This window comes from Gallus gallus, chromosome 4, assembly GCF_016699485.2.
Source record: "Gallus gallus isolate bGalGal1 chromosome 4, bGalGal1.mat.broiler.GRCg7b, whole genome shotgun sequence".
Lineage (NCBI taxonomy): Eukaryota > Metazoa > Chordata > Aves > Galliformes > Phasianidae > Gallus > Gallus gallus.
The window spans coordinates 29,723,136-29,748,159 of record NC_052535.1 but is presented as its reverse complement, the minus strand read 5'-3'; the positions used below and the strand labels follow the sequence as shown (position 1 = coordinate 29,748,159).

Here is a 25,024-nt window from a genome sequence, read left to right as displayed (position 1 = left end):
GACCTTTTGGGATTTAAAAAAGAAAAAAAGACAATGTAATTTATGAAATATAAATTGTGCAAGGCCTTTATTATAACAAGTGAATTTGAAAAGGGCTGATGATGTTAAATGACTTAATGAAAACTATCTGAAAGACAATGCAGTCACTGGTCCTAGCCAACATGGGTTCACAAAGAGGAATTGCTGTTTAACTTAATCTCCTTTTATGACAAGGCTATGCACCTGGTTGACCAAGGGAAACCAGTTAACGTCATCTTTTTGAATTTCAGCAAAGCCTTCAATATTGTTTTTCAGAGTATTCTTATGAACAAAATATCCAGCAAACAGCTAGACGAGATCATAATGTGATGGGTGAGCAACTGGCTGATGGATTGGGTAGGACGGCCTCACCAGAAGCACTGTATACGGTTTTGACATCACAGTATAAAGAGAACCTATTAGAGAGAATCCAAAGGAGAGTTACAAAGATGGTGAAGGGTCTAGAGGGCTAGGTGTATGATGAGAGGCTAAAATCACTTGGTTTGTTCAGTCCAGAGAAGAGGAGGCTGAGAAGAGGTCTCATGGTGGCCTACAGCTTCCTCAGGAGGAGAGTGGAGGGGCAGGAGGTGCTCATGTCTTCTCTGGCGACAGCAACAGGATCCGAGGGAATGGCATGGATTTGCTCCCCAAGGCAGTGGTCATGGCACCAGGCTGCCAGAGTTCAAGAAGTGTTTGGCCAAAGCACTCAGAAATATTATTTGATTTTTGGGTGATTCTGTATGGAGCCAAGAGGTGGACTTGATGATTTATAATTCTAACTCTGGTGGACCAGGGAACCCAATGTTATTGAACAGGATAGAACCAGCATGTGAAACAAAGTAGGAACATTACTTTCAAAACTAAACAATCTAATAATTGTACTGAAGACTTAAGATAAATGAGGAGGTTTTAATGTGGAGGTCAACACTGAGGGACATAACTAAATTTCATGTCTTGAACAACTCTTCTTCATTCCTCAGTAAAATACTGTTGGTAAAATAACTATTTATATTAGGGAAAATCCTTATTTTTTTGGTGTGTGATAATTTGTGTTAACATTAGAAAGCTCAGTGGTGTATGTGTACATTGTGGAATCAATTAATAGTACGATAATTCTGAAGATGATGATATTTACTTAAAATCCTGCACCATCTTTATTCATGTTAAATCACAAATTAAATTAGATTATAAATCATCTGGGCAGTAACTGTTCCTTCAGAGTTTCACAAAGATCTAATATTTTTTACATATACTATATACCTTACATATGTGGAGGCGGAGGTCAGGGGGAGGGGTGGAGGAAAGGAAATGTTATTGTGTGTATGTATAATAGAATCAGACTAAAACACCAAATCTGTATTTTAATCCTCTAGGCAATGAAGGGCTTTGCTGTCTAAAATTAAAGTGAAATCTGGAACAGATTTAAAGGTGGCTAAGAGTTCGTTTTGCTTTCAGATTTCATTTCTGTAGCAGTATTAGCCTATATGGCTTGTACCTAGGTTGGAACTTCTGTGCAAGTATAGCTACACACATGGCTTTTAAAATCCTGGTACAGCTCAGGGCACACTCTGCTCTTCTCTGTACTGAACTTGAGTGACTTGTAGTTCTTTCATGGTGTAGTGACAAAAAGCTATCTTCTCCTGGGCGCATGGGTGAAAATATGGGTAGTGCAGGCAGAATGCTAGCCCTGACAGATAGATGGGGTGGAACTTTTGACTTGAGGAGTTACCTGATGTTCCAGTATGTTGTAATCTTTACAGAGGCATTAAAGTGGTCTTCACAGAAGTCGTTATGTTTTAGGAATAATGAAGGCAGAGGTGGGTAAGACATATGGTGAATACTTTGTTGAAGATGTGTGCCTAGGATTAGAATACGGGATTTGCAGCCAAAAAGAGTGACCATTAAGTCATTTTTGCATACATCATGGCCTTGCAGCTATTCTCTCTGTGGTCTCATACATTTGGCCTCAGCCCATCAGTCCAGCCTGTCCAGATCCCTCTGTAGGGCCTTCCTGCCCTCAGGCAGATCAATACTTCTTCCCAACTTGTTGTCACCTGTGAACTTAGTGAGGGTGCACTCAATCCCCTTGTTTCCTATCAAATCTGAATCAGTTACTCCTAACAATTGCTTTTTACTACCTTTGCTCTGAATCTTCATTCAAATTATTAAGTTGTTAAGCTTTGGTAGCAGCCTATGCAGGTCTACAACTGATATAGATGAAATACCTTTTCCTGGCTTAGCTTTGTGCAAATTTGCTTGTACCTCTGTAGCCTTGCTTTGTGGCATCACTGGTGCCATCTGGCAATATGGTTTGCATTGGGAGTCAAAAGCATGCTTAGTTGCCTTGGAATTTACGGTAGTTCAAGCAGATAACCTCTAGGAAATTCTGTCTGAGCAAATAAAGAATTTCAAGTGTATGTTTTTCTCTCCCTACACGCAAGAAAATGTTGAGCCTTTTCAGATATTTTTGTGGGGGAGGGAGAGAAATCGGAGACCAAAATCAGAACTACTATCAGAGAAATTTTAGTTTAAACAATTAACAGGCAAGATGGCAGGATGCTGAAAAAACTATCTGAGTTGTGTTGCCTGAGTGAGAATGTAGGATCACCTCTCTTTACTAATCGACAACCTTTGGCTTTGTATATGTGCCCTATTAAGTATCTCCAGGTAAATCACATTTATTCCCATGAGGCTTTAACTGTTTTTCTTTATACCACTATAGAGTTGCTTGTAATCTCATACTTCAGAAGCATGCAGCCAGATTGGTTTTTTTTTGAGAGCATTGTGCTTTTTTTTTTCTGATACACGATTTTTTTTAAGAAAAGGAATATATAGCTTTTCTTAAGCCATTCTATGCTTCTTTAATTGGAACTTTCTAGGAAGAATACATAGCTCAGTCAATTTAATATATTTCATTTAATAAAAAACAGGAAAAAAAAAAGGTTGGTGAAAATGCAGTGCTATCATAGCTTGTACCACTGTTTTTCAAACAGAATAAACATAATGCCCATTAACTGTGACATTATTTCCAGCAGACTGCAGACCTATTCCAAGCGGCAGAAAAAAAATGCATATCACCTAGAATAAAAATTTAAATTGTTCTGTGAATTAAAAGCTGTTTTGTTGCTTGCAATATGGATGCATGCTGAGACTCAGTTAGTGAACCATTCTTCTTCTAATATACAGTTATACATTAAAAGTAAATTAAAGAAGGCTACAAGTATTGTCCTCACATTAAAAAGAAGACAAAACATCTGCAGGGTGCTTAAGATAATCATTCTTTAAACTTCTTTTTTTCAGGTTCTTCCTTCAAGTCAAGCTGTAGCAAAGGAGAAAAAACATTAGAATTCATCCCAATAAATCTCCATCTGCAGAGAATGCATGTGCACAGTCCTCTATTGAAAGGTAAAGCATAGTTCGCAGAGAAATCCCTAAGTATGACAAAGTATACTTAGAATTACAATTAAACTGACAGCTGAGAGTTATGATTTTCATTTTAGCCTTTTTTAAGAAGCGAAAATGTTAATTTATATATCCAATTTCAAGAGTCAACATCAGGTGGATGTAAAGCTTTCGGATGAAACCTTACAACTGCAGTAGGTCTGAAAGGTAGTCTGTTTAGAGAGTTGAATCTTGATGATTTTTTTCACTTAATTGAAGGATACCAGCAACAGTGTTGTTAAACTGTTTAGATGGAATGTAAAGATGCTTCAGAAAAAAAAGCACAGCAAGTTTTAGTGTAGAAAATTGATTCTTCAATAAATTCATCTGGAATTTGAACTTGGAATAATATTGAGGAGGAAGTAATTTCACAGGAAATACAGTGACTTTTAAAGAAAAGTTTGAGATTAATTTCATGTGGTTTTTATTTTGCCATCCACTGAAGTTTGTACAGTATTAGCTTGTGTAAGATATATGCAGTATGGCATGATACGGACTTCTTGTATGACTCTTCTTTGTTATCCTTTTGTTTTTTTTCTTTTTCGTATAATCATAGAATCACTCGAGTTGGAAGGGATCCTTAGTGGTCATTTAGTCCAACTGCCCTGCAATGAACAGGGATGCCTACAGCTAGATCAGGTTGCCCAGAGCCCCATCCAGCCTGACCTTGAACATCTCCAGTGATGGGGCTTCCACCACCTCTCTGGGCAACCTGTGCCAGTGCCTCACCACCCTTAACATAAAAATATTTTTTCTTGTATTCAATCTAAATCTCCCCTCTTTCATTTTGAAACCATTGTTCTCTCACTACAGACCCTGCTAAATAGTGTGTCCCCTCCTTTCGTATAGAATACTGAATTAGAATACTGAAAGATTGCCATCAAGTCTTCCCAGAGCCTTCTCTTCTCCAGGCTGAACAGCCCCAGCTCTTTCAGCCTTTCTAATAAGATCAAGATTATGAATTTGTTATTTAATAACTTGTACTGCTGTAGGGGTATTTAATTTTTCACTTCATTTAATGGTCCCTAGATACTCTGTGTGGACATTTCCTGTCTTTGTTTTATGTCCAAATGTGGAACCTGCTTGCTTTCCTGCATGGTTGAATTTCATTCTCTCAGGATTGTTCATCTACTTGTAAATATCTAAGAAGTTGATTGAGATATTTCTAGAGAGATTGAATACATATTGTCCTTAGAGAACAACTCTTAAGTAATCATGAGAACAAAGAAATGACCAGCTACCCCTTCCTTCACATTTCTCTAAGAAATTCTGAAACCTACACCCACACATACCCGCTGCTGAGACTAATGAAAGCTATGAGTCTGTGCTGAAACCTGGAAACCACATCCAGTGATAAAGCTATGCAAGGGATTTCTCTGCCTTGTCTTCTGAAGCCACAGGCTTTTGATACTGACCACAGATCTTGGAAAACCAAGGCATGGTTAGCTAAATTTCTTTTAAATTATTTTCAAAAAGAATTTCAGGAGTTTCATGCTCTTTTGTGCCTATGACTTTTCAAACGAATAAACATAGAATATACATGCATTGAAATACATTTGTAATTCCAAGTGTGATTAAAAATATTCAATTGTGCCAGTGCAGAACTAATACTGTATTGTTTCATACTGACGTGCTGCACAATATTCAGTAGGATTCACATGTGTCTAGGGCATTGATTGAATTTTTCATTATGATCTGTGGCGCCAATGGTGGTGTAAAAGCCCGTCTTACCTGTCTTGTTTCTGAGGTGTTTTTTTTTCTACTGTGGCACCAGAGATAGTGGTAGACACACTAAATTTCTTCCCAGAGATTGTAGGGTGAACTCACCAGCCTAGGTGATATAAGTAGCCATGAAGAAAAATGTTCTTTCTAAACTTAACATATCCTATTTCCTAGGAAACCTTAATGAACCCATTTCTACTTGTGTCTAAATGAGCTCTTTCAGTGCTGTTCTGTGCTATGTAAGCATTTTCTTAGTCTTAAATGCAATTATCTCATAGAATTATGCTGAAAATAGAGTATTTATACCTTCTGGAAAATGGGAATAATTTTCTATAATGTATTCTGTCATTTAATAGAGAAGTCTGCTGCTTGGATGTAGTTTTAGCAGCATCCTATGCAAATACAATATTATATTAGATAAATACAGATGACCATAGTATAGCGAATGCCTTGTGAACAAACTGAGATCTGTTGAATTTGCAGGCAATGTACAAATGTGCAAATTACACTTGCTAAGGTTTTTGCCTTAGAAATACACTCTTCTGCTAGGCAGGTTATAAAATATTAGGGCTGCTTCAAAAGTAATGACTCCTATTTTATTATGTTGGCCCACAATGTCAGAGATGGATGTTGGTGGTATAGCAGCAGAGGCTGGACCTTCCTGACAGTATTCCATTACATTTTGTTGCCATGCAACAGATGGCAGCAGAGGGACACTGGTAAAATGGCATCAGATGTGGAAGTGCATATAAAGCAGAAGTCCGTCACTGAATTCCTCTATGCAGAAAACAGTGCACCCACTGGCATTCTTTGGTTGCTGAACGTTTTTGGAGACCAAACAGTGGGTGTGAGCTCAGTGAGGCTGTGGGTGGTGTGTTTCAGCAGTGGTGACAGTGACGTAAAAGATAATCCACATTCCAGATGGTCGCACGCAGCTGTCACACCACGAAATGAAGAACATCTCAATCAGCACATCCATGCAAAATGGAAGATTATGACCAGGGAACTGTGTATGGAGCTGGATATTGGCTTCAGTGCATTGGAAATGATGGTGGCAATGTTGGAATATCACAGTTTGCACCAGGTGGGTCCCACAAATGCTCCCTCAGGAACAGAAATAACACCGAAACAGTGTGAGCCTGAAGGGGACACTTCCCTGCTACTGCACCATTACCAGTAATGAGACATGGTGTTACCACCGTGAGCCAGAGTCACAGCGGCATCTCTCGGGAAGTAGAATGGTGTTCACTGTCTTCTGGGATAGGAAAGGAGTGATCATTCTGGATTTCCTGAAACCCAGAAAAACCATCAGCTCTGACCTGTACGTTGCCTTGCTGAATAAGCTGAAAGCCAGAACTTCCACAGCCAGGCCAGAAAAGAAGACAGCCTTTCTCTTGCAAGACGATTACTCCAGGCCTTACAGCAGTTTGAAGACCATGGAGCACATGGCCATTCTTGGCTGTATTGTCCTACCACAACCACCTTTTAATATCTGGATCCATATAAAATCCATGTAATCTGGATCTGGCACCTTCTGCCTTCCATCTGTTCAGACTGATGAAAGATGGACTGCGTTGGGAACATTTTCCTTGCAAAGGCACTGTTGTAGCAGCTCTGAAATAGTGGGTCACCTCTTCCAGTGCAGATTTGTAAGAGTGTGGCATGTAGGCTCTTGTTCATGGCTAGCAAAAGTGCATTGCTAATGGGGGTGAAAGTGTTGAAAAGTAGTGCTTTGTAACTGAGAATGTGCTCTATCAAATGGTGTTATTGTGCTCTTCGTATCTGTTGTAATTTCCCTGGAAATAATTAGGAGGAATTACTTCTTGAGTAACTGATGTTGTAAAAACAATAATGACAGGATCGTCACATTATGCATTGCTGATATTCCTCCACTCCTGGGATGAGAAACAGAGACTTCCAATTGCCTGTTAAAACTGTACTAGTTGAGTATTTTTTTTTTCTTTAACCAAACAAATGTGCCTTTAAAGATTTTTACAGCGTGGGGATTTATATTGACAGAATATGACAGCACAACTTTAAATTCAGCTAATGTTTTGAAGTTAGTTAATAACTCTAACAGAAGTAGTTACAGATTAAATTGCTGGCCACTTGTAGCCCTAATTTTGTCTTTTCAAGAAAACCTCTCTGGGAATAGTATGTTTATTTGCTAAGTTGTAAAGTGGAATGAAGTATGCTACTTATCCACAGTTTTAGCACTACTTTCTTTTGGTTTTGACTAATTTTTTCCTCTTTGTCCCCAGACTAGAAACAGATATCAGAATCTTCTTCTAAATTTAGTTATTTCTTTAAATGATAAAACTCTTCCTTTTTTCTTTAGGTGAGTATTAGATAACATTGTTCTTGCTACACTCACCTTTGGAGATTGTGAAGCATTAATAAAAATGAGAACTTGCGTTAAGAGATGAACATGTGCACATGTCTTTATAAGACCAACACCTTATTTATAGGGAACTCTTTATTTCCCCTTATACTAAATAAATTCATCAGTATGTTTAGGATGTTTTGGTAGCACTATAATATAACTATGACAGAAGATAACTGAAGGTGATTATACTTGCATTTTGTCGGATCAATGATTTTTGTACCTATTACTCAACATCCCATCTTGTATGGTTTACTGAAATAAGTTGCATTTTATGCGCACTGAAGAGCTGTGTCTTCTATTAGATATATGGTGTTATTTTTGAACAGTTTGTATAATTTGCTGCTAGTTCTGGTGTAAGCAGCACATACACATCAGGTTGATCCTTTTCCTCATCTGCTTTGCTTGTCATGTATCAAAGGGTAGCCAGAGTATCAGAGGAAGCGTGCACTTTTCACACATGCAAGTCAGCCATAAAGCAGTCATTAACCCTTATGCTTTCAGATATCTTCAGTCTGGGGATGCAAGGTAGGTCTTAATTGCATCTTATCATATGAATGCCTATGGATACATACTGTTTTGTTCATCTTGTCCAATAACAGGGTTGCTTTTACTGTCCTTTGATTCAGGTTCTTATACAGTACTGATGTGGAATAGAATATACCTGTATGTTAACTTTTCAGTAGGAACACCTTTGAGAAGAATACCGTTTTACTCTGAAACAACTGTTATCTGTATCCCTACCCATTTGTTGAGCACAACTTTTTGCTCTGTTCATCATAATGTGGAACTGAAGTGTATATATAGTTTTAATTTCATCCCTGTTTATACAGAAAATGTGCTTGTTTTGAATGAATTTGGTGGAGTGTTGCTTCTGCATCCAGTTTGAGACAATGACTGCCTCCTGTGAAGGCAAGAGAGTTGTTTCAAGTTCTAAACGGAGCTGTGCTTCTTGTAGAAGTCTCTCAGCTCTTTAAATAGACCTGATAAAGCTGAGGTTTGTGGACATAGTGATGAGCAGGTAGTTTATATGTCTTTGTGGTGGAGGAGTTGTGATTTGGCAAGTATCTAAGTGTTTCACTTGTGTTAGGAGGAGGTGAATGTATCTTTCAGTCAGAATAATTAGAGTGAAATATTAAAAGCCCGATTTCCTTACTTTTTAATGCTTTGGTGGTGGTTTTTTCCCCTTCAAATTCTGAACAAATTATTTGAGGGAAAGCTCTTCTTCCTTTCCTTCCCCTTCTTCCCAATATCTATTAATTGTTAATTTTTGTGGAGCATGCTGACAATGTGACATAGCTCCTATCACTCTCAGTGACATTTTAAGCTTCGTCTCCGCTGTGGAATGTTGTCAACACTTGTCTGTTCTTGACATGGGTGATGGTTCTGAGTCACTGGAACATTCCTGTACCAGTACACTTGTGCTGACAGTGCATACCTTTCATGAGGGGCTGCACTGATGTGTCAGTGGAGCACATTACAAGAAATTTTTCCCAAGTATGCACCGTTTTCCAATGCAGCATGCTCTGGAGGGTGAGAGGTAGAACACCCCATGCCCATCACCAGGATGATAGATGTTTTCTTTGCTGACCTTAGTCTCCCATGTTCTTTTGCATGTGGGAGGTGGCTCAGCTGATCTGGATGTGTTTGCATCTGAATGAGCTGCTTCTTGACATATGCTAGGAGGCTGCAGTCTCAATGAAAGCTGCCTTCTGAACAGATCCCCTGAGGTAGTTATAATGGCTGTTTTTAAAACAACTCAGCAAAAGCACCAGGATGCTTAGTCTTTAATGTATTTTCCTTTAGTTTTGAGTTCTCTGAAAACATATTCAGAAGCCATCATGCAATTAAACTGATGAGTTGATCTCTTTATTTTCAAGCCTATGTTGTTTAAACAACAGAACTGTGGAACTCTAATAGCCCAAGATTGTGTTATTGATAAATGTCCATGAAGATCTGAAAGAATGGGCTATTAAAGAATCTTGAATCTCACCTGAGGCTAATATTATATTGCTTCTCCTTTTAAGAAAGAGTTGACAAGCCACCAATTCATTAGAGTTGGAATCAGTTTGAGTGAATATGTTTTGAGATTCAGCTCTGGAAGTAAAATATAGTTCATTAACTCTGAGTCATTTGTACAGTTCTTCCTTCTAGCGATATTTATCATCAGAATGCAAGAAAAGTTCTATTTTAGGAGAGGGTGAGATTTTAATTTACATTGAAAGCTTCCTTGATGAATAAAACAGTTCACAAAATAAAATTAAAAACAAAATAAAATTAAAATTAATGTTTCCTTTAGAAGAATGTTTTTAAAATGCATTAGTTTAGCTTGTATTTTTATACCTCCAATGAATGCAGCATAATACTGCTTAGTGCAAATGGGAATTCAAACTTTGAAAGAGTGACAGTGGATGGAACTGTCCTCATCTTCATTCTCACAATTGCAAGCCCAAGATGAGAGGCTGTTTCTAAAAAGGCATTGCATCTCCAGTTCTGTAAGCATACATCCATAGAAAAAAGTCATTATGCATATCATTACAGACAGAGTAACAACAGTTTGTCACGTTAGCAAGAACTTCAGCAGCGTATTTATTTCGCATCTTGGTAACTTTTCAGCTGAAGACAGTTACTGCGTTTATAAGCATATATAAAATTAAAAAGTGATTGAAAATGAGTCTTAAATGTAGCGCCAAGAAGGTAGTTATATCTGAAAGTAGAACCTAAACAAATTCAAACTAGAAGCAGAGTGGAAACTTTTACTGGTCAGGTCGAGTAATTCTCTCAGGATGAAAAGAATTCACTGTTACTTGAAGTCTTTAAATCAAAATTACATGAAAAATAATAATAAAAAGTCTTTGCTCAACCATCAAGACATTAGCTGGATGCAGTAATCATTAGCTGTAATTCTATAACCTGTATTAGGTAGTCAGACTATTTCATCACAGTGATCTCCTGACTCTAAGATGCATGAATCTGTGCCTTTCAACATGACTGCAATTTAAATAATGGAAGATGTAATGAAGTGAAATACGCAAAGGACCAATTTACTTTGTAGCTCTGTAAACTGCAGAACTAGAGTATTTTTCTATGTTGTGGCATATAATTTAGACATAGTAATAAATCAGGTAAACTTTCTAATGTGTGCAGGTGGCTGTGCAGAAAGATTGATTAGCTCCTGGGCCTTCCTGAGACACAGATTCTTGATTATTCCTTGAAAATAATATACTTATTCTCTTCATGTATTGTAGAGTAGATGTAGTGTTGCCATGCTTTGGGCATAGGTTCACACAAATCTCTGCTTGTCTCTTCTTGTTCCAGATGCTCTGTATGATGTAATCACTGTGGGAGCCCCGGCAGCACATTTCCAGGGATTTAAGAATGGTGGTCTCCGAAAACTGCTGAGTAAATTTGAGACGGAAAGAAGAAAGTAAGTATTTCCGTAATGACTAAGCAAGTATTGTTAAATCTGCGTTGTAATGTTAGGCACTCATTGAGTTACAAACCAGTTTCCCCCTGCTGGATGCATGAAAAATTAAAATCTAGTATGACTGGGCAAGCATTCATTCATAAAACAGTTCTTTTTTTTTTTTTCCCTGCTTATTAGACTACAAAACTGAAGCACAGTTTTCCTGCAGTGCCAGGATTTATTTTGGACACAAATGCTAAGCATTGAAATTTTCTTCCCATGTTTCAGGGAGCCTGAGGAATACTTGCACTAGAAAACATGCTGTTCAGAATGAGACATCTCTTCTGTAATACCTGAGCCCAAGTAGAAAATAGCTATAGACAACTTTTCAATAAAGAAACAGTAGCTTGCGGTACTATCTTCATCTCTGACAGCCTTGGGCATGTGAGGCAAAATACTTCTCAGCACCCCTGTGAAGTAAATTAGAATGTATTGTTTTTCTTCATAAAATCAAAATGACACTAAGCAAAGGTAGAGACTTGAAGTAGGATATCCATTTGCTTTACGTTAAACCCTAAGCATGTACAGCAGTGTTAGTTGAGCGTCTTGCTAACTATTAGCCATGTATGTTTGTTGCTATGGCTGTTAAGTTTTGAGCAGGCATACCTCTCACTGGCAGCACCCACAGTTGTGACTGCTCAACACTTGGACTAACTGTACCAACCCTGTGGCAATGGCACAGCATTTGAAAGGGAATGCAGGAGGTTCTGTATGTACACTCATCTAAATCATGACAGTTCTTCACAGTAAAATTAGAAAATGAAATGTTTCATAGGTGCAACATCATAACAGAAAGAAAATTATAAAAATCTGCTGTTGACTTCTAAGCTGACTAGAAGTTGGTGTTAACATTAAAAAAAAAAAAGCTAGGAGATGCATTTGCTGTGAAAGCTGTATTTTTTTTAATTCTTATTTTTCATTGTTTTACACTGAATGGACATAAAAGGCATATTAAATCTTTCATTTCTGCGGCCAACTCTTGTGACAAAACTTGTCAGTGAAATATTACAGAATCACAGGAGTTGGAAGGGACCTCAAGAGATCAGGTCCAACCCCCTGCCTAAAGTAGGTACCCTACAATAGGTCACAAGTAAGCGTCCAGATGAGTTTTGAATATCTTCATAGAAGAAGACTCCATAAGCTCTCTGAGCAACCTGTTCCAGTGATCCATCACCTTACCATAAAGAAGTTTTTCTGCGTGTTAATATGGAACATCCTATCTTCAGGGCTTAGGCTATTACTCCTTGTCCAATCACAACATCCCACCGAGAAGAACCTGGCCTCATCCATTTTCTTTCCACCTCCCATTATATATTTATAAACACTGATCAGATCCCCTCGCAGTCTTCTTTTGCCCAGACTGAACAGACCCAGGTTACTCAGCCTTTCCTCATACAGGAGATGCTCCAGGCCCTTTATCATCTTTGTGGTCCTTCGCTGGAATCCTAGGAGATCCCTGTCTTTTTTGAGCTGGGGAGCCCAGGACTGAGCACAGTAGTCTGAGTGTGGCATAGTAGAGAGGGAGGATCACCTCCCTTCACCTGCTGGCCACACACTTTTTAATGTACCCTAGGATACTGTTGGCTTTCTTGGCCACAAGGGCATACTGCAGGCTCATGGCCAACCTGTTATCTGCAAATACTGTTGTCCATTAATACTGTTTATCGTTAGAGATCCATGAATAGATTTTGCATTGACAGGAAGTATCTATTCTGCTGTGAATTATCTGGTGCAGGTGGCCTTATCCTTATGAAGTTATCCTGTGATGCTCATCTTTCCTTACGAAGAAAATGTCTGAAGACATTTCTTAAAATAGTGGTTACCAATATTTCAAATTATCTCCAAAACTATGTTTATCTGATGCATTGAATGCAAACCTCATATTCATATCCTTAGGTATCTTATTTAAGTATTTGCAGTAGTACTCAATCTGCTTGTAATCTTTTTATAAGAAGGAATTTAAGTTATAACTAATTTGAAGAGATTTGCAGTTTCAGCCCACACAATATTCATCTCTCACTGTTTCTCACTTGCATGGTCCAGCAAAGTATTCATATTGATGGGATATATTTTCCTGAATTGCAGGATAGCTGCGAGTAAACTTGAAGTGACTTCTGTTAAATGGAGAAAAAAGGGAAGATGCCTCCTCCCAGGGGAGAGACCTAGTCTATTTTTGAGGTCTTTCTGGAAAATCACACATTGCGGTATCTCATAGTAATGAATTGCCAATGAACTTGAATCATGGTTGCCTGTAACAAGAGTGAAGATGGGCTAGGCCTTTACATCCTATGCAATGTTAGGTTTCAAAAAGCTAAGATGGCAAAGAGTATTCAACACAGCACAACCTCTTCTTATTTTCATTCATCCTTATTTCGCTGACTTGTGGCCATGTAGACCTCTTAGTTTGTAGAGGATTGTATTCAGGAGCCATAGGTAAAGCTTTGAGCAGGTTTTACCAAGGCATTTCATACCTATTTCTAAGTGCTTAGACATCCTCTAATATTTACCCTGGTTCTGAGAATTTTCTGCATCTCTTAGAAGCCCATGTACTTTGATGACTTTCAAGGACACTGTACTGGACCTTTATTCTAACAGTGCCGTTTTCTTTTTTCTTCTTTTATTCCCCTGAAGAGCAGAAGTCTGTCTTTAGGATGATATAACTAGGGTAACTGTGTCACTGTCCTTTCAGCACTCAGGGGAGACTCAGTTGGGCCAAAAAATGAGTGGAAGCAAGGTCTGAATATGATTTTGCTCATCTGGAAATTTAAAACTGGGGGTATTTTAAGTAGGTACTTGTATAGTCCATTGATATTCTTACCATGGAGAAAATTCTTTCACTGTAGCAATGACAGCTTTTGTATGCAACTGTTTATTTAGCCACACTGGGATGCTTTGAGGATGCTTAGCATTTCCGGGGGCAGACTTCACAATTTAAATTTCCTGTTCTACAATTGAAGCAGCTTTTCTGAAGCTGTGAGTGAAGAAAGAAGTGACACCTTGAGATATCAGTCAGAATATAAAATGCATATTTAGCTGCCTTTTCCTCTAGGCTAACTGAGCTGAAGACCTGGGGAAAGATGTGGGAAGAGATTATTTTTCAGTCCACTCCTGGTAGCTTTCAAGACATCATTGTCAGTGCATGTGATGGAATGTCTTGCGTGTCTTTGACCTTCAAGCTGATGAGTAGAACAATGTATTGAAATATTCAACATTGTCAGCATATCACAAAATATTCCTTACTCAAACCTGGGCTTGTGGAATTAGCAGACAACAGGAAGTGTTAACTGGTAGCAAGGTTCTATCACCCTTTACAAGATGTAATCACATTAGCAATTGCCAAACGAAAAGGAATGTGTAATAAGTATATATGTTTGAAGATGAGCATGGATTTCTATTACATATAATCCAAATATCTGTGCAGACCAAACAGGGGAGAAGGTTTTTTGTAATAATATTTATTAAAAATGCTGTATTTTAATGAATTTTTTTTCTTTTGATAATTGCAAGCAAGTAAGACAAGAAAATAAATTTAAAAATCGTCTTAAATAAGCGAGAGTCTCAGTTTCAGTTGAAAAACTAAAAAAAAAAAAGTTCCAATTGTAAAACAGCACTTAATTGTATATGATCTGAAGTCAGATGCATTGCTTTATAACCTATTCGTAATCTGTACAATTCTGTATCTTCAGCAAAGTTGCAGATAATCGGCTTCAGCGCTATAAAAATTAGGCATGTCTTTAATGCAGGTCTGTAGGCTGTCTGTTCTTTTGGTAGCTATCAGTGCACTTCCTAAGAACCTCATAAGTAAGAACAGGAGATACTTTTAAATCATAGTTAGGTATGAGACCATTTAAATTCAAATAACTGAAATGTGCTGATTAAGGTATGCTAAATCACTGCAAGGCAATTAAAATAATTATCTGTGTATGATATACATTTATCTTCGGGTTTTTTCATGACTGGTTCTTTTTACTTTTTTTCTTCTTACTAGCTAAAAGAGAAAGTAAACCTGTTGTTCAGATTCAGTCTTCTGTCAACCTGATAATTACTTCTCCTTCCAGCAAATGGAAGGACTTGTCTTATGATTGGTCTAGATGGCAAAGCAAATTATTATTTAGAAATCTCAGCTGTGAAGTGAAGACAGGTGTTCTGTAAGTTATACCCATGTTACGCCTCCCTGTTTTAAGGGTTCATAAATCACTTTCAAGGTACATTAAGGACGTTTTTTCTTGTAATCATAAGTCTAAGAAAATATTGTAATGCCCAAGTACATTGGTTACATCAAGAAAAACAGAAGTGTCCCAGCTGCATTAGATTTTGTAATCCACTGTGTTTTTTTACATTGTTTCTAGCAAGAGCTTCATAAGTGATCCCTCATTAAGTTAGCACAAACTTAAATGAGTAATAAAAATTTGTTGTATTTTTGTATGTCTGGGTGTTTGTTTTTTTGGTTTTTTTGGCCTTAATTATTTTATTTGAGTTTGAAGTAAGAGGATTTTTTTCTTGTTTGGAGGGGTCTAGATAAATGACTTCACTAACTTCTTTCACTAACTTACTTCCAACAGAGTTTTTATTAAAACTGAGATCTTCAGGGTTCCTGTACGTGAATTTCGTAACTTTCATCCATTTCTATTCTCTGAGGAATCCGAAATAATATTGCTTCATAGGAAGGCCCAGAGATGTTAAAATAATGATGATTTGTGTTTGGTCTAACTTGAAACTTGATTCTCAAGGGAAATCACAGCTTGTAGTGTATAGTACTTTTCACAGAGATGTTCTTTGCTCATTTTCTCTCTCTTTTCATATGTACATGCGTGTAAATATGTATATGTGAAAGAAAGACAGTCCTCATGGAGATGAACACTTTTTTATACTGACCAAACGTATGCATTAAGGTTGTTGGAAGTGTTAGAGAGAAACTGCTACAGTTCATGTGCTGTTCATTGGTATAAACATTTCATCTGAACGTTTTTCAGCCACCAGTCTTTCTGAACAGAATTTCCTTAAGGAGACCTGAAAAAAAAAAGGTAGTGTGGACTGGAAAATGAAGACAAGGAGGGGTTTAGAGATTCTTCACATGTGAAGGTTAGAAAGGATTGTCTTTGGAGAGCAAGAAACTATGACTGGGCTCCAGGTATGATGGGAGGAGAGTAGATTCATGACTTTGTCAATCTTTCTCTGGGGAACAAAAGAGGAGGGCAGCATGTCTTAAACACTGTCTTGTGGATGTGATGTGCACTTCAGTAGGCTGCCAGGAAAAGACTACACTGAAAGATGTCATTTACCCTCGGTTTTGTGGTGAAGTATTATAGCTTTTGTCTTCTGCTAAAATTCTTGCTCAGTTACTCTGGATAAGGTCCTCCCCTATGTTAAAGATTATTTTATGTTTTCATTAGCGCAAAGATACACAAAAAACAATTTGAAGAACTACAGAAGGCTTTTCCTACATAGTCATGCTTCCCTGACTATCTTCCTAGAAATATTCACTTTGAGCATGAGTTCTGCTTAGGTCAGTGGAGGGCTGATGAAGGGTGTCATGACTTCTGTTTTCACTGAAACATATGTCCCATGATTGATTAAAGGTGGTTATTTACTGTTACTTCAAGAAGAATTAAGAGGTAGTAGAAGAACAGCAAGAGAAGCATACAGCCTTGTTCATTGCTTTAAGGAAAGGATTAATAGAAATTCAGACTTCATCAATAAAAATGGATTGAATGGAGCCAGGGAATTTCCAAACTGTCAAGAGAATCTTTAGGAAGTAAAAAAAATAATTAAAAAAATATTACTGGGTCATCTAATCTCTCTCAGGACTGTTTTCAAGACTTCAGTACTGATCATATGGTTAAGTTTTATTTTCTGATGCAGTAAATTTTCCTTTTTTGTTTGTTTTTGTTTTTTGTTTTTAATGTAATCAGTTGAGTTTTGATAGGACAAGGGGGAATAGTTTTAAGCTCAAGGAGGGAAGGTTTAGACTGGATGTCAATGAGAAGTTCTTCACGGAGAGTGGTGAGGTGCTGGAACAGGCAACCTGGTCCAGTACCAGATCTGGAGGTTGGTGGCTGTGTGTGTGGCAGGGGGGCTGGAACTTGATGATCCTTGGGGTCCTTTCCAACCCAAGCCATTCTATGATTCTACAGTCGTAGATTTAGATAGGATACATGTGATCCTTTAAAACAAACCTCTGCACTGGTAGTTTCTGTAAGGTACGTAAGCTTGAGATTAAATGGCAGGAGATGTTTTTTGTTGTACATTTTTTAACTGTATTCTGGAAGTTATCTTCTGCAGTTTTTATTTTGAAAAATGTGAAATCAAATGTTCATTGTTAAAAGGTTTTAAGCCAGTCACAGATGGTGATAATTTAATGTAGTCACACAAACGACTCAGTTAACAGCAGGAGTATAGAGTTACTCTGAATGTCATAAGAATTTAGACATTCAGCATATTGCTACATTTATTTCAGGCATGAACTTTGTTAGTTTGAAGTTGAAACTGCAGATTTAGTTGACATGTTCTTTATAAAAATTACGTGACATTGTCATTAAAGCCATTCGAAAACTGAAATGACCACTGAAAGTCATGTGTATGTAGTGATGTATGCCAATATGTGAAATACACTTTGTATGCTGAGTGAAGGCTTTGAAGCTTAACCCGTGATATATTACTAGAGACTTTCAAAAGGTAATTGTTCAATATTTACTTATTATTTCAAGGATAGATTTTTGTACTGCTGCTCATTTCTTGCACTGAGCCTACCTATGTGATCTTTGCCCTAATGCAGAAGTTTCTTCTTACTTGTTATTCCCTTTGTCTAGTTTCTACAGGCATTCTAAGAACCATATATTGGATGGGAAGCAGCTTCTTTAAAATTGTATTACTTGCTGTTGTGTATAGCTATGGCACCTCAGTTCTAGAAGTATTTGCTTAAAAGGAAACTCATTTTGTTCAGTTAGAAACTTCAGACATCCCTAAACATGTTGTATAGGAAAAATAATAGCTCACTTTCTTTGGATATGTAGCTTTTCTGCTGCAACATTCACTGAGGCATGGGAGATCAGTGGAAGAGATCTGGTAATTAAGGGCTGAGGGGAATCTCAGAATGGAATATGTATATAGTGAGCTTGGTGTTAGCCAAATTCAGCCTGCAAAAAGGCTGTTTGATAAAGAGAGAGAGGTCAGAAGGAGCGTTCAGAGATGATTCAGTGCTGTGAAGTATCAAGACATTTAAGACAATTAATGTAGACAATTGTTCTTGATTGTTGCGCAGTCCTGATGTGATTGGCAGTGTTGCCTTTGTGAAGGCAGAGCTGTGACCATTTCCTTAGTTCTTACAAAGAATTATTTTTCTTGCAAAACTAAGACAGTTTCTACAGTTCTTTTTGTTGAGCTATGCAGAATTCTGCTCTCTGCACTTGGTAGTCAGTAACTACTTCAGTGGAATTAGAGACTTAATAATTTTGATGTGGTTGGTAGCATGACTGATCACAGCAAAGCTTCACTGACTTAAATATTATGCAGCCTGACCACCTCTACAAAGAATTATATTTTAAAATGTAGGCATTAGTGACCGAAAATTAGGATTTAGTATTGTGTAATTTGGGATAGTAACTCAGCAAAGTGTCTAAGGAAGATGCTTATTTTTGAGACCTTGAATCCATTCTTATTTGCAAAATGGTTTATGTGCTTTAGATTTTGTGGAAGTTGCTTCATTTGAATTTGTGTGCGTGTCCTTTATTCAATTAAATTTAGTTTCTTATTTATAGAAAGCTATCAAGGGGGAACTAGAAGGGATACTGAAGGGGAAATGGGAGAGAAGAGCTCTGAAAAAGGGCTGAAATGAAAAGCAACAATAAGTGAGACTTGAAAGACTACATGAGTGTCAAAATTCAGGTCTTGATCAGTGAAGAAATGAACTGAAATTGGGGGGGGGGGGGGGAGGGCATAAGGGTGTGGAAGAAAAGTATGGATAAATGAAGAAAAGACACACAAAGAAAGATGAGAGATGCATACTGAGGAAGCTGGGGATGCTCTGTCACTGATAATGTTCCAGGAGTTGCTTGGTGATGTAATTAAATACATATTAACGAGTGTAATATGTAGCCAGCTAGGCATTTTGTGTATGGGCTATTGGAATGGCCTGACATCTGCTTTTTTTTATCCATTAGGTCCTGTTACTCCTCTTCCTTAAGCTCTCCACTGAGTAGTTAATCAAATAAAATCTGTTGAAAGCATGAATAAATTAGGAGTAAAATACACTGTGCACCCAGGTCTTGTATGCTGTGCCTAAAAGTGGTATTTTGGAATAATGAGGTGAAAGGATAATGTATAATTAGTAAATTTTGGGGAAAAATACAATGACAAAAGGATGAATTTTGAAAAGGAAAATAAGCCATGCAGAATAAATGCAGTAGTTTGTGAACAGCTAAAAGCAGGAAAAGCAGGAAGTTTGGTAGTCTGCATTGTCCTCTGATGTTCAAATAAGGACTTGTTTTTATCTTTAAGGGAAGGAAAGTTTCAGTGATAACACTCAATTTTTGGTATCCGTCATTCTTACAATATCTTTTAAAATTTCTTAGCACATTAATCACAATAATAGCAGAAATCATTTGGATGTGCATCTTTGTTTTGTTACAGTACTGGATACCAGTGTATTTACTATTCACCCGAGAACACAGCTAAGGCAAAAGAAGTTCTCAGCAACATCAATCATCTACAACCTCTCATATCAAGCCATGCAGACCTTCTGCTTAATTCTGCAAGCCAACATTCTCCGGACAGCTTGAAGAACTCTTTAAAGATGCTTTCAGAAAAAGTAAGATTCAAATCTTTTCTGCAGTGGAAAATGGAATAACCAAGTCTGTAGCTGCTGGGTTTTTTTTTTTCTGGCATAAATTGTCTTTCACAGCATTTAAAATAAGCTTCAAAATGTTGCCATCAAAAAAAAAAGGGAGAAAAAAAATATTATTTTGCCTTTCTGCAGGTATTCCATGTAGAAAACTAATGAAACTAATAAGAGTTGGCATTATTTGAAAGTATAATTGATGTAATTTCATGTGTCTTTGTTATCCTCTTGTGATCACATAGTAGGGTTTATCAAAAATAGATTATTGTAGATAATTTTGTGAGATGATAAACTGTAATATTATTTCTCTTTCTGTGGTGCTTCAACTGCCTATGGGCAGTAGTTCAGGCTAGTGCACAAAGGTGAGAATGACCAGAAATGATGATGCAGTTTGAAAGGATAAGTTGGAACTAGAAGGTCTGAAATTTTAATCCTCCTTCTCCTATTATTTTCTTCTGTAGCTGGAGGCACTTCCTCGTCTTAGGTTCTTTAGCTCTAAATTAAGGAAGATAATATTTTCCACCTGTCTCACAGGGATTTTGGAGATTAGGTTAAGTGTGCAAAGTACTTTTAAGCATATGTTACTCTACAAAAATATTAAGTACTACAGCTATAACCAAAGGGGTTTTAAAATTTTCCTGTTGCTTCATGGGCCCTACCTTCTGTAATGTGATCTCAATATGACTTAATGGCATGATCAATAATCATTTCAATGCATCTTCAGCTACTGGGAAGTGGCAACCCCTGTGGTCTGTTGAGCTGTTATCCCAGCAGTACATTGTTCAGTGTGAGAGTTTCAAATCTCAATATTAAGCTCAGCCACATACTGTGATGGCATTGCACTGGAGCCACAGGGGTGACAAATGTTGCTCTTGGTTATAGATGTGTAAATCCTCAGTAACTTTAGGAACAGTGGAGTTGCTGCAAATGTCAGGGATATATAGGAAAGTAGAATTTGGCCTGAAAATAAAAGGAAGGAATTTCATTTCTTTGTACCCTTTGTGTACCTCTTACATGTAAGAAAGAAATTTTCCACTACTTAAATTGATGGCAATTTTGAAGTTAAGCAGCTGTTTGAAGAAGTTGGGAAAAAATATTTGCCCGGTAATTACATTTATCAAATTTGTTAAAAAGTGTGTTGTTTTCAGCTGAAGGCAATATTCAACGTCATATAAAGACTATTTCCAAACATTGGGTAGCAATAAAATGTGAGCTACAGCCAAGGAATTGTGTGAGAAATGGAAGGACTGGCTGCATGCATTGGAAGTGAAAATAATTCCACTGCTTATTTTATTGAGCTTATTTTCTAATATTTCTATCATGGTTTTACTTCTCCATGTATGATTTGGAATTTACTGTACATTTTTTTCTGAGACTAATCTTTTATCAACACTTTCTGTTAATTGATTTAAAAAGCCATTAGCTGTTGACAAGTGTATCAGCATTTGCAGCTTGCAGAAGGCTTGATACATTCATTTTCCAGCTATGCCTATCTTTATTTACAGAAATACTCTTTAGTCAAGTATCTAAAGGAACTTGCAAAGTTTGCATTTCTTTGGATATGCTTGTTTTGTGGCTTCAGTAAAACTCTATAAATAGTGATGTTCTGCAAATTTGGCTGTATTTAACTATAAGAAAAAGTAGTTAAATATTGATAGCTGTTAAACCAATGGAATCCTGGAATGGAATTTAAATGTGGTAGAATTTTAGTTTCTATATGAAAAAACAGAGACTCACTTCCATACCAACTTACTTTTCTAAAACACATTCTTTACTACAAAATATTTACACTGAAATTAAATTACTTATACTTTTCAGAGAGTTACTGTATATGTATCACAGTCATAGTAGGCATTCGTGACTTAAAATTGTCCCATGCTTACAACTTTCTGAAACTCAAAGCTTTTTTTTGAATTTACCGTTCCTGATGCAAAAAACCTGACATGGTCTCAAGCAGACTGTCATGGGGAAGAGAGATGCAAGACCTCAGCATAACCATGGTATTGCCATTTCTAATGACAGGCAAGTAGTTTGGGCTATTCTGACAGGAACTGTAGAATAGCCACAAAAAGTAGCTCTACTGTAAACGTGTGAGAAAAGACAATTCTGCAGTTATAACTTCACCTCATTTTTATCGAAGATTGATATGGTTTGGTAGCAATAGTAATTAAAGACTATGTGTTCTCTAAGTGTGTACCATTTGGAGGCTGGAAGTTTAGAAAAACAAAATTGTCTTATAGTTCATTTCAAGACTACTATGAGGCAGTCCTGAAGGTCTGCAAATAAGAAAACTGTCTTTATTTAAGCCTTTCCCTCAGGTACTATATTAGTGAAGAGGTAAAATGGGTCTGATAAAACTGCCTGAGAGTTAAATAGTATTGATCATGACTAATAATGGAAGAATCTCAGATTAAGTCCAGAAGTCGTCCTGATGCTAACTTAAAAAATCATGACTTCGTGTTTCTAAGGTTGCTATTTTAAAGCCTTTTGAGTTTTAGTTGCAGTGAATTTTCAGGCATTCTCTGCCCAGTCACTGGGGATCAAATGCTGAGAGACCTGTGACACTTCATTCTAGAAAAGAGAAGGCTGAGGGGTGATCTCAAAACTGTCTAAAATGCAGAAGTAAAGCTGATGGGGATGGTCTCTTTTCAATGACATACAACAATAGAACAAGGGAAATGGTCAGAAACTGGAACCCAGGCAGTTCTATATTAACACAAGGAAGAACTTCTTAACTCTGAGTGATGGAGCACTCAAACAAGCTGCCCAGAAAGGTTGTGTGGTCTCCTTCTCTGGAGGTATTCAGCACAAATCTGGATACCTTCCTGAGGGACCTACTGTAGGGAACCTGCCTTAGCAGAGGGGTTGGACTCAATAATCTCTAAAGGTCCCTTCCAATCCCTATGACTCTTTGATCAAGAACAGTTTTTTCCTGAAAACAGCAGAAGAGCAGAAACTTCTGCAGGTGTCCAACCTCAGCAGCTAAAGCTTTAATTACATAAGACATTATCAGTTCTTTAGAGCATTGTGGTCTAAATGTCAGTCGGCTTAAGAAGGCTATAGAGTTAGGAAACCAAGGAAAAAGAAGAGTTTGAGTAAAGGCACATAAAAGTGAAGTAAATACTAGTCAAAAGGGACTGGATAAAACACTAGGAAGGATTGCAGAAAGTGGGAGAAAGGTTTCCAGGAAGATAGAGACTAACACTTAGAACTTAAGGGCATTTGTTTTCATTGAATCATAGAATGGTTTGGGTTGGAGGGGACATTTAAGATCATCCACTTCCAACCACCTGGCTGTAGGCAGGGACTCCTCCCACTAGATCAGGTTGCTCACAGCCCCATCCAGGTTGGCCTTGAATGCACCCACAGCCTCCCTGGGCAACTTGTTCCATTGTCTCACCACCCACACAGTAAAGAAGTTGTTCCTAGTATCTTGTTTAAATCTTCCCTCTTCAAGTTTAAAACTGTTTCTTCTCATCCTGTTGCCCTTCTAAAAAGTCCCTCTCCAGCTTTCCTGTAGGCTCCTTTCAGGTACTGGAAGGCCGCTATAAGGCCCCCCCGGAGCATTCTCTTCTCCAGGCTGAAGAGCCCCAGCTCTCTCAGCCTGTCCCCATAGGGGAGGTGCTCCAGCCATCTGATTATCTTTGTGGCTATCCTCTGGCCCCACTCCATCAACTTCATGTCTGTCTTGTGTTGGGTACTTCAGAACTGGATGCAATACTCCAGGTGGGGTCTCATGAGAGCAGAGTGGAGGGGCAGAATCACCTCCCTCGAACCTGCTGGTCACACTTCTCTTGGTGCAACCCAGGATATGTTTGGACTTCTGGGTTGCTGGTTCATGTTGAGTGTTTCATCGACCAACACCCTGAAATCCTTCTCCTGTTCTTTTCTTTGTTATGTTTTTGGGGTAGTTTCTGTTTTTTGGCTCTCTCTTCTGTACTTTGCATAAGAAGCATGAAAGAGCTGAAGGAAGCTTAGCCAGGAAACCTTTATTTCTACTGTTTCCTAACTTTGTATGACTGCTTGTTTAGGCTGGTTATTATAACTCTACAGGCATATACTTTCTGTATGCCTGTTTAATTAATGTGTGTGCAAAGGTAGTTCACTGTCTGAAGCTGTACATGGCAGTCCAGTAAATAGGAAATCAACTAAATCCCACTGATAGGGTAAATAAATTCAAATAATTATGGTGTGGAAGGAATGGGAAACAGTATTTCATTGTTACCTGTGAACCAAAGCCCCTGACCAGAGACAGGAGGTACAATAGCCTGGGTGGGCTGTGGTAAATTGACAGGGTGCATGGTGTCCCATTTCAGACACATTAAGTCTGAAGACCATTGCTGAAGTAACCAAAATTGACTCCCGCAGCTGTCCCTGCTTCTTTGCTAGTGGTTGCTGCCACATAATGAAAAGGAGTGTGTGCTTGTGCCTCACTCTTTCTGGTTCAGTTGGTTGCATCAGTGGATGATGTGGATGGGCCGGCACCCTTCAGAGGAATAGTGGAGACAGGGCCCTGTGTGTATGACAGCAGAAGGTGGGTGTGCTTGGCAAACACTGAGTGTGGGGAACCAGAGCTCTTCAGAAGGCAGTTCTTGAAGGCTGTTGGTCTAAACTAAAAGTTGAGAGTCACAATCTTTTACCAGGATAAAAAAAAGTCGACCACAAGCACACCCAATTGCTTGTAGGGGTAAGATCTGTTTCATGCTTTTCTGCATGCTTTCATTGTATTAAAAATATGTAAAAACTCATGCAGTGAGGATTTTCCATACTAGTTGACACAAGTCTATTTCTAGAGATGTAACATGTTGTAATAAATATGATCTACAATCCTCTTTTAGCTTTTTTATTATGGGGTCTCCAAAAGTCTTTTGCATTGTGCTATGGCCAAATTAGTGAAATGTGAAATGCTAACTTATATTCACATCCCTGAATTAATCTGTCTGAGATATCACGCTTTGTATTGCAACTTGATTGTAACTTGAGAGTGACTTAGAAAATAACAGTTCAGTGGCTTTTGCTGTTATGTAGAGACAGAGACTGGAGATGCTGAAGACCATATGCAGAAAGGATGGGCATTATCATTTTTACTTTTTTTGCTGTGGTAGAAGGAAATAATGCAGGGAGATTGGAAGTTTTTAAAAATAAGATAAACTTCAAG

General features: G+C 37.8%; 1 protein-coding gene and 1 long non-coding RNA gene across 17 annotated transcripts in view; one reads left to right on the top strand and one right to left on the bottom strand.

The window, feature by feature from the left end:
* INPP4B (inositol polyphosphate-4-phosphatase type II B) overlaps positions 1-25,024 on the top strand; it is a 287,734-nt gene that overhangs the window by 197,385 nt on the left and 65,325 nt on the right. For all 14 annotated transcript variants that reach the window (XM_040700268.2, XM_025150480.3, XM_025150479.3 and 11 more), the window contains 3 exons: positions 3,319-3,423; positions 10,883-10,991; positions 19,659-19,836. In XM_040700268.2, coding sequence (XP_040556202.1) covers positions 3,319-3,423; positions 10,883-10,991; positions 19,659-19,836 — 392 coding nt within the window. The remainder of the gene's footprint in view (positions 1-3,318; positions 3,424-10,882; positions 10,992-19,658; positions 19,837-25,024) is intronic.
* Positions 8,750-25,024, bottom strand: part of LOC112532437 — a 102,765-nt gene continuing 86,490 nt past the window's right edge. Inside the window, exon 4 of one of the 3 annotated variants that reach the window (XR_005859931.2) lies at positions 8,750-10,962. This is a non-coding gene — a long non-coding RNA (uncharacterized LOC112532437). The remainder of the gene's footprint in view (positions 10,963-25,024) is intronic. The other 2 variants (XR_003075158.3, XR_003075159.3) reach the window with 2 other exon arrangements.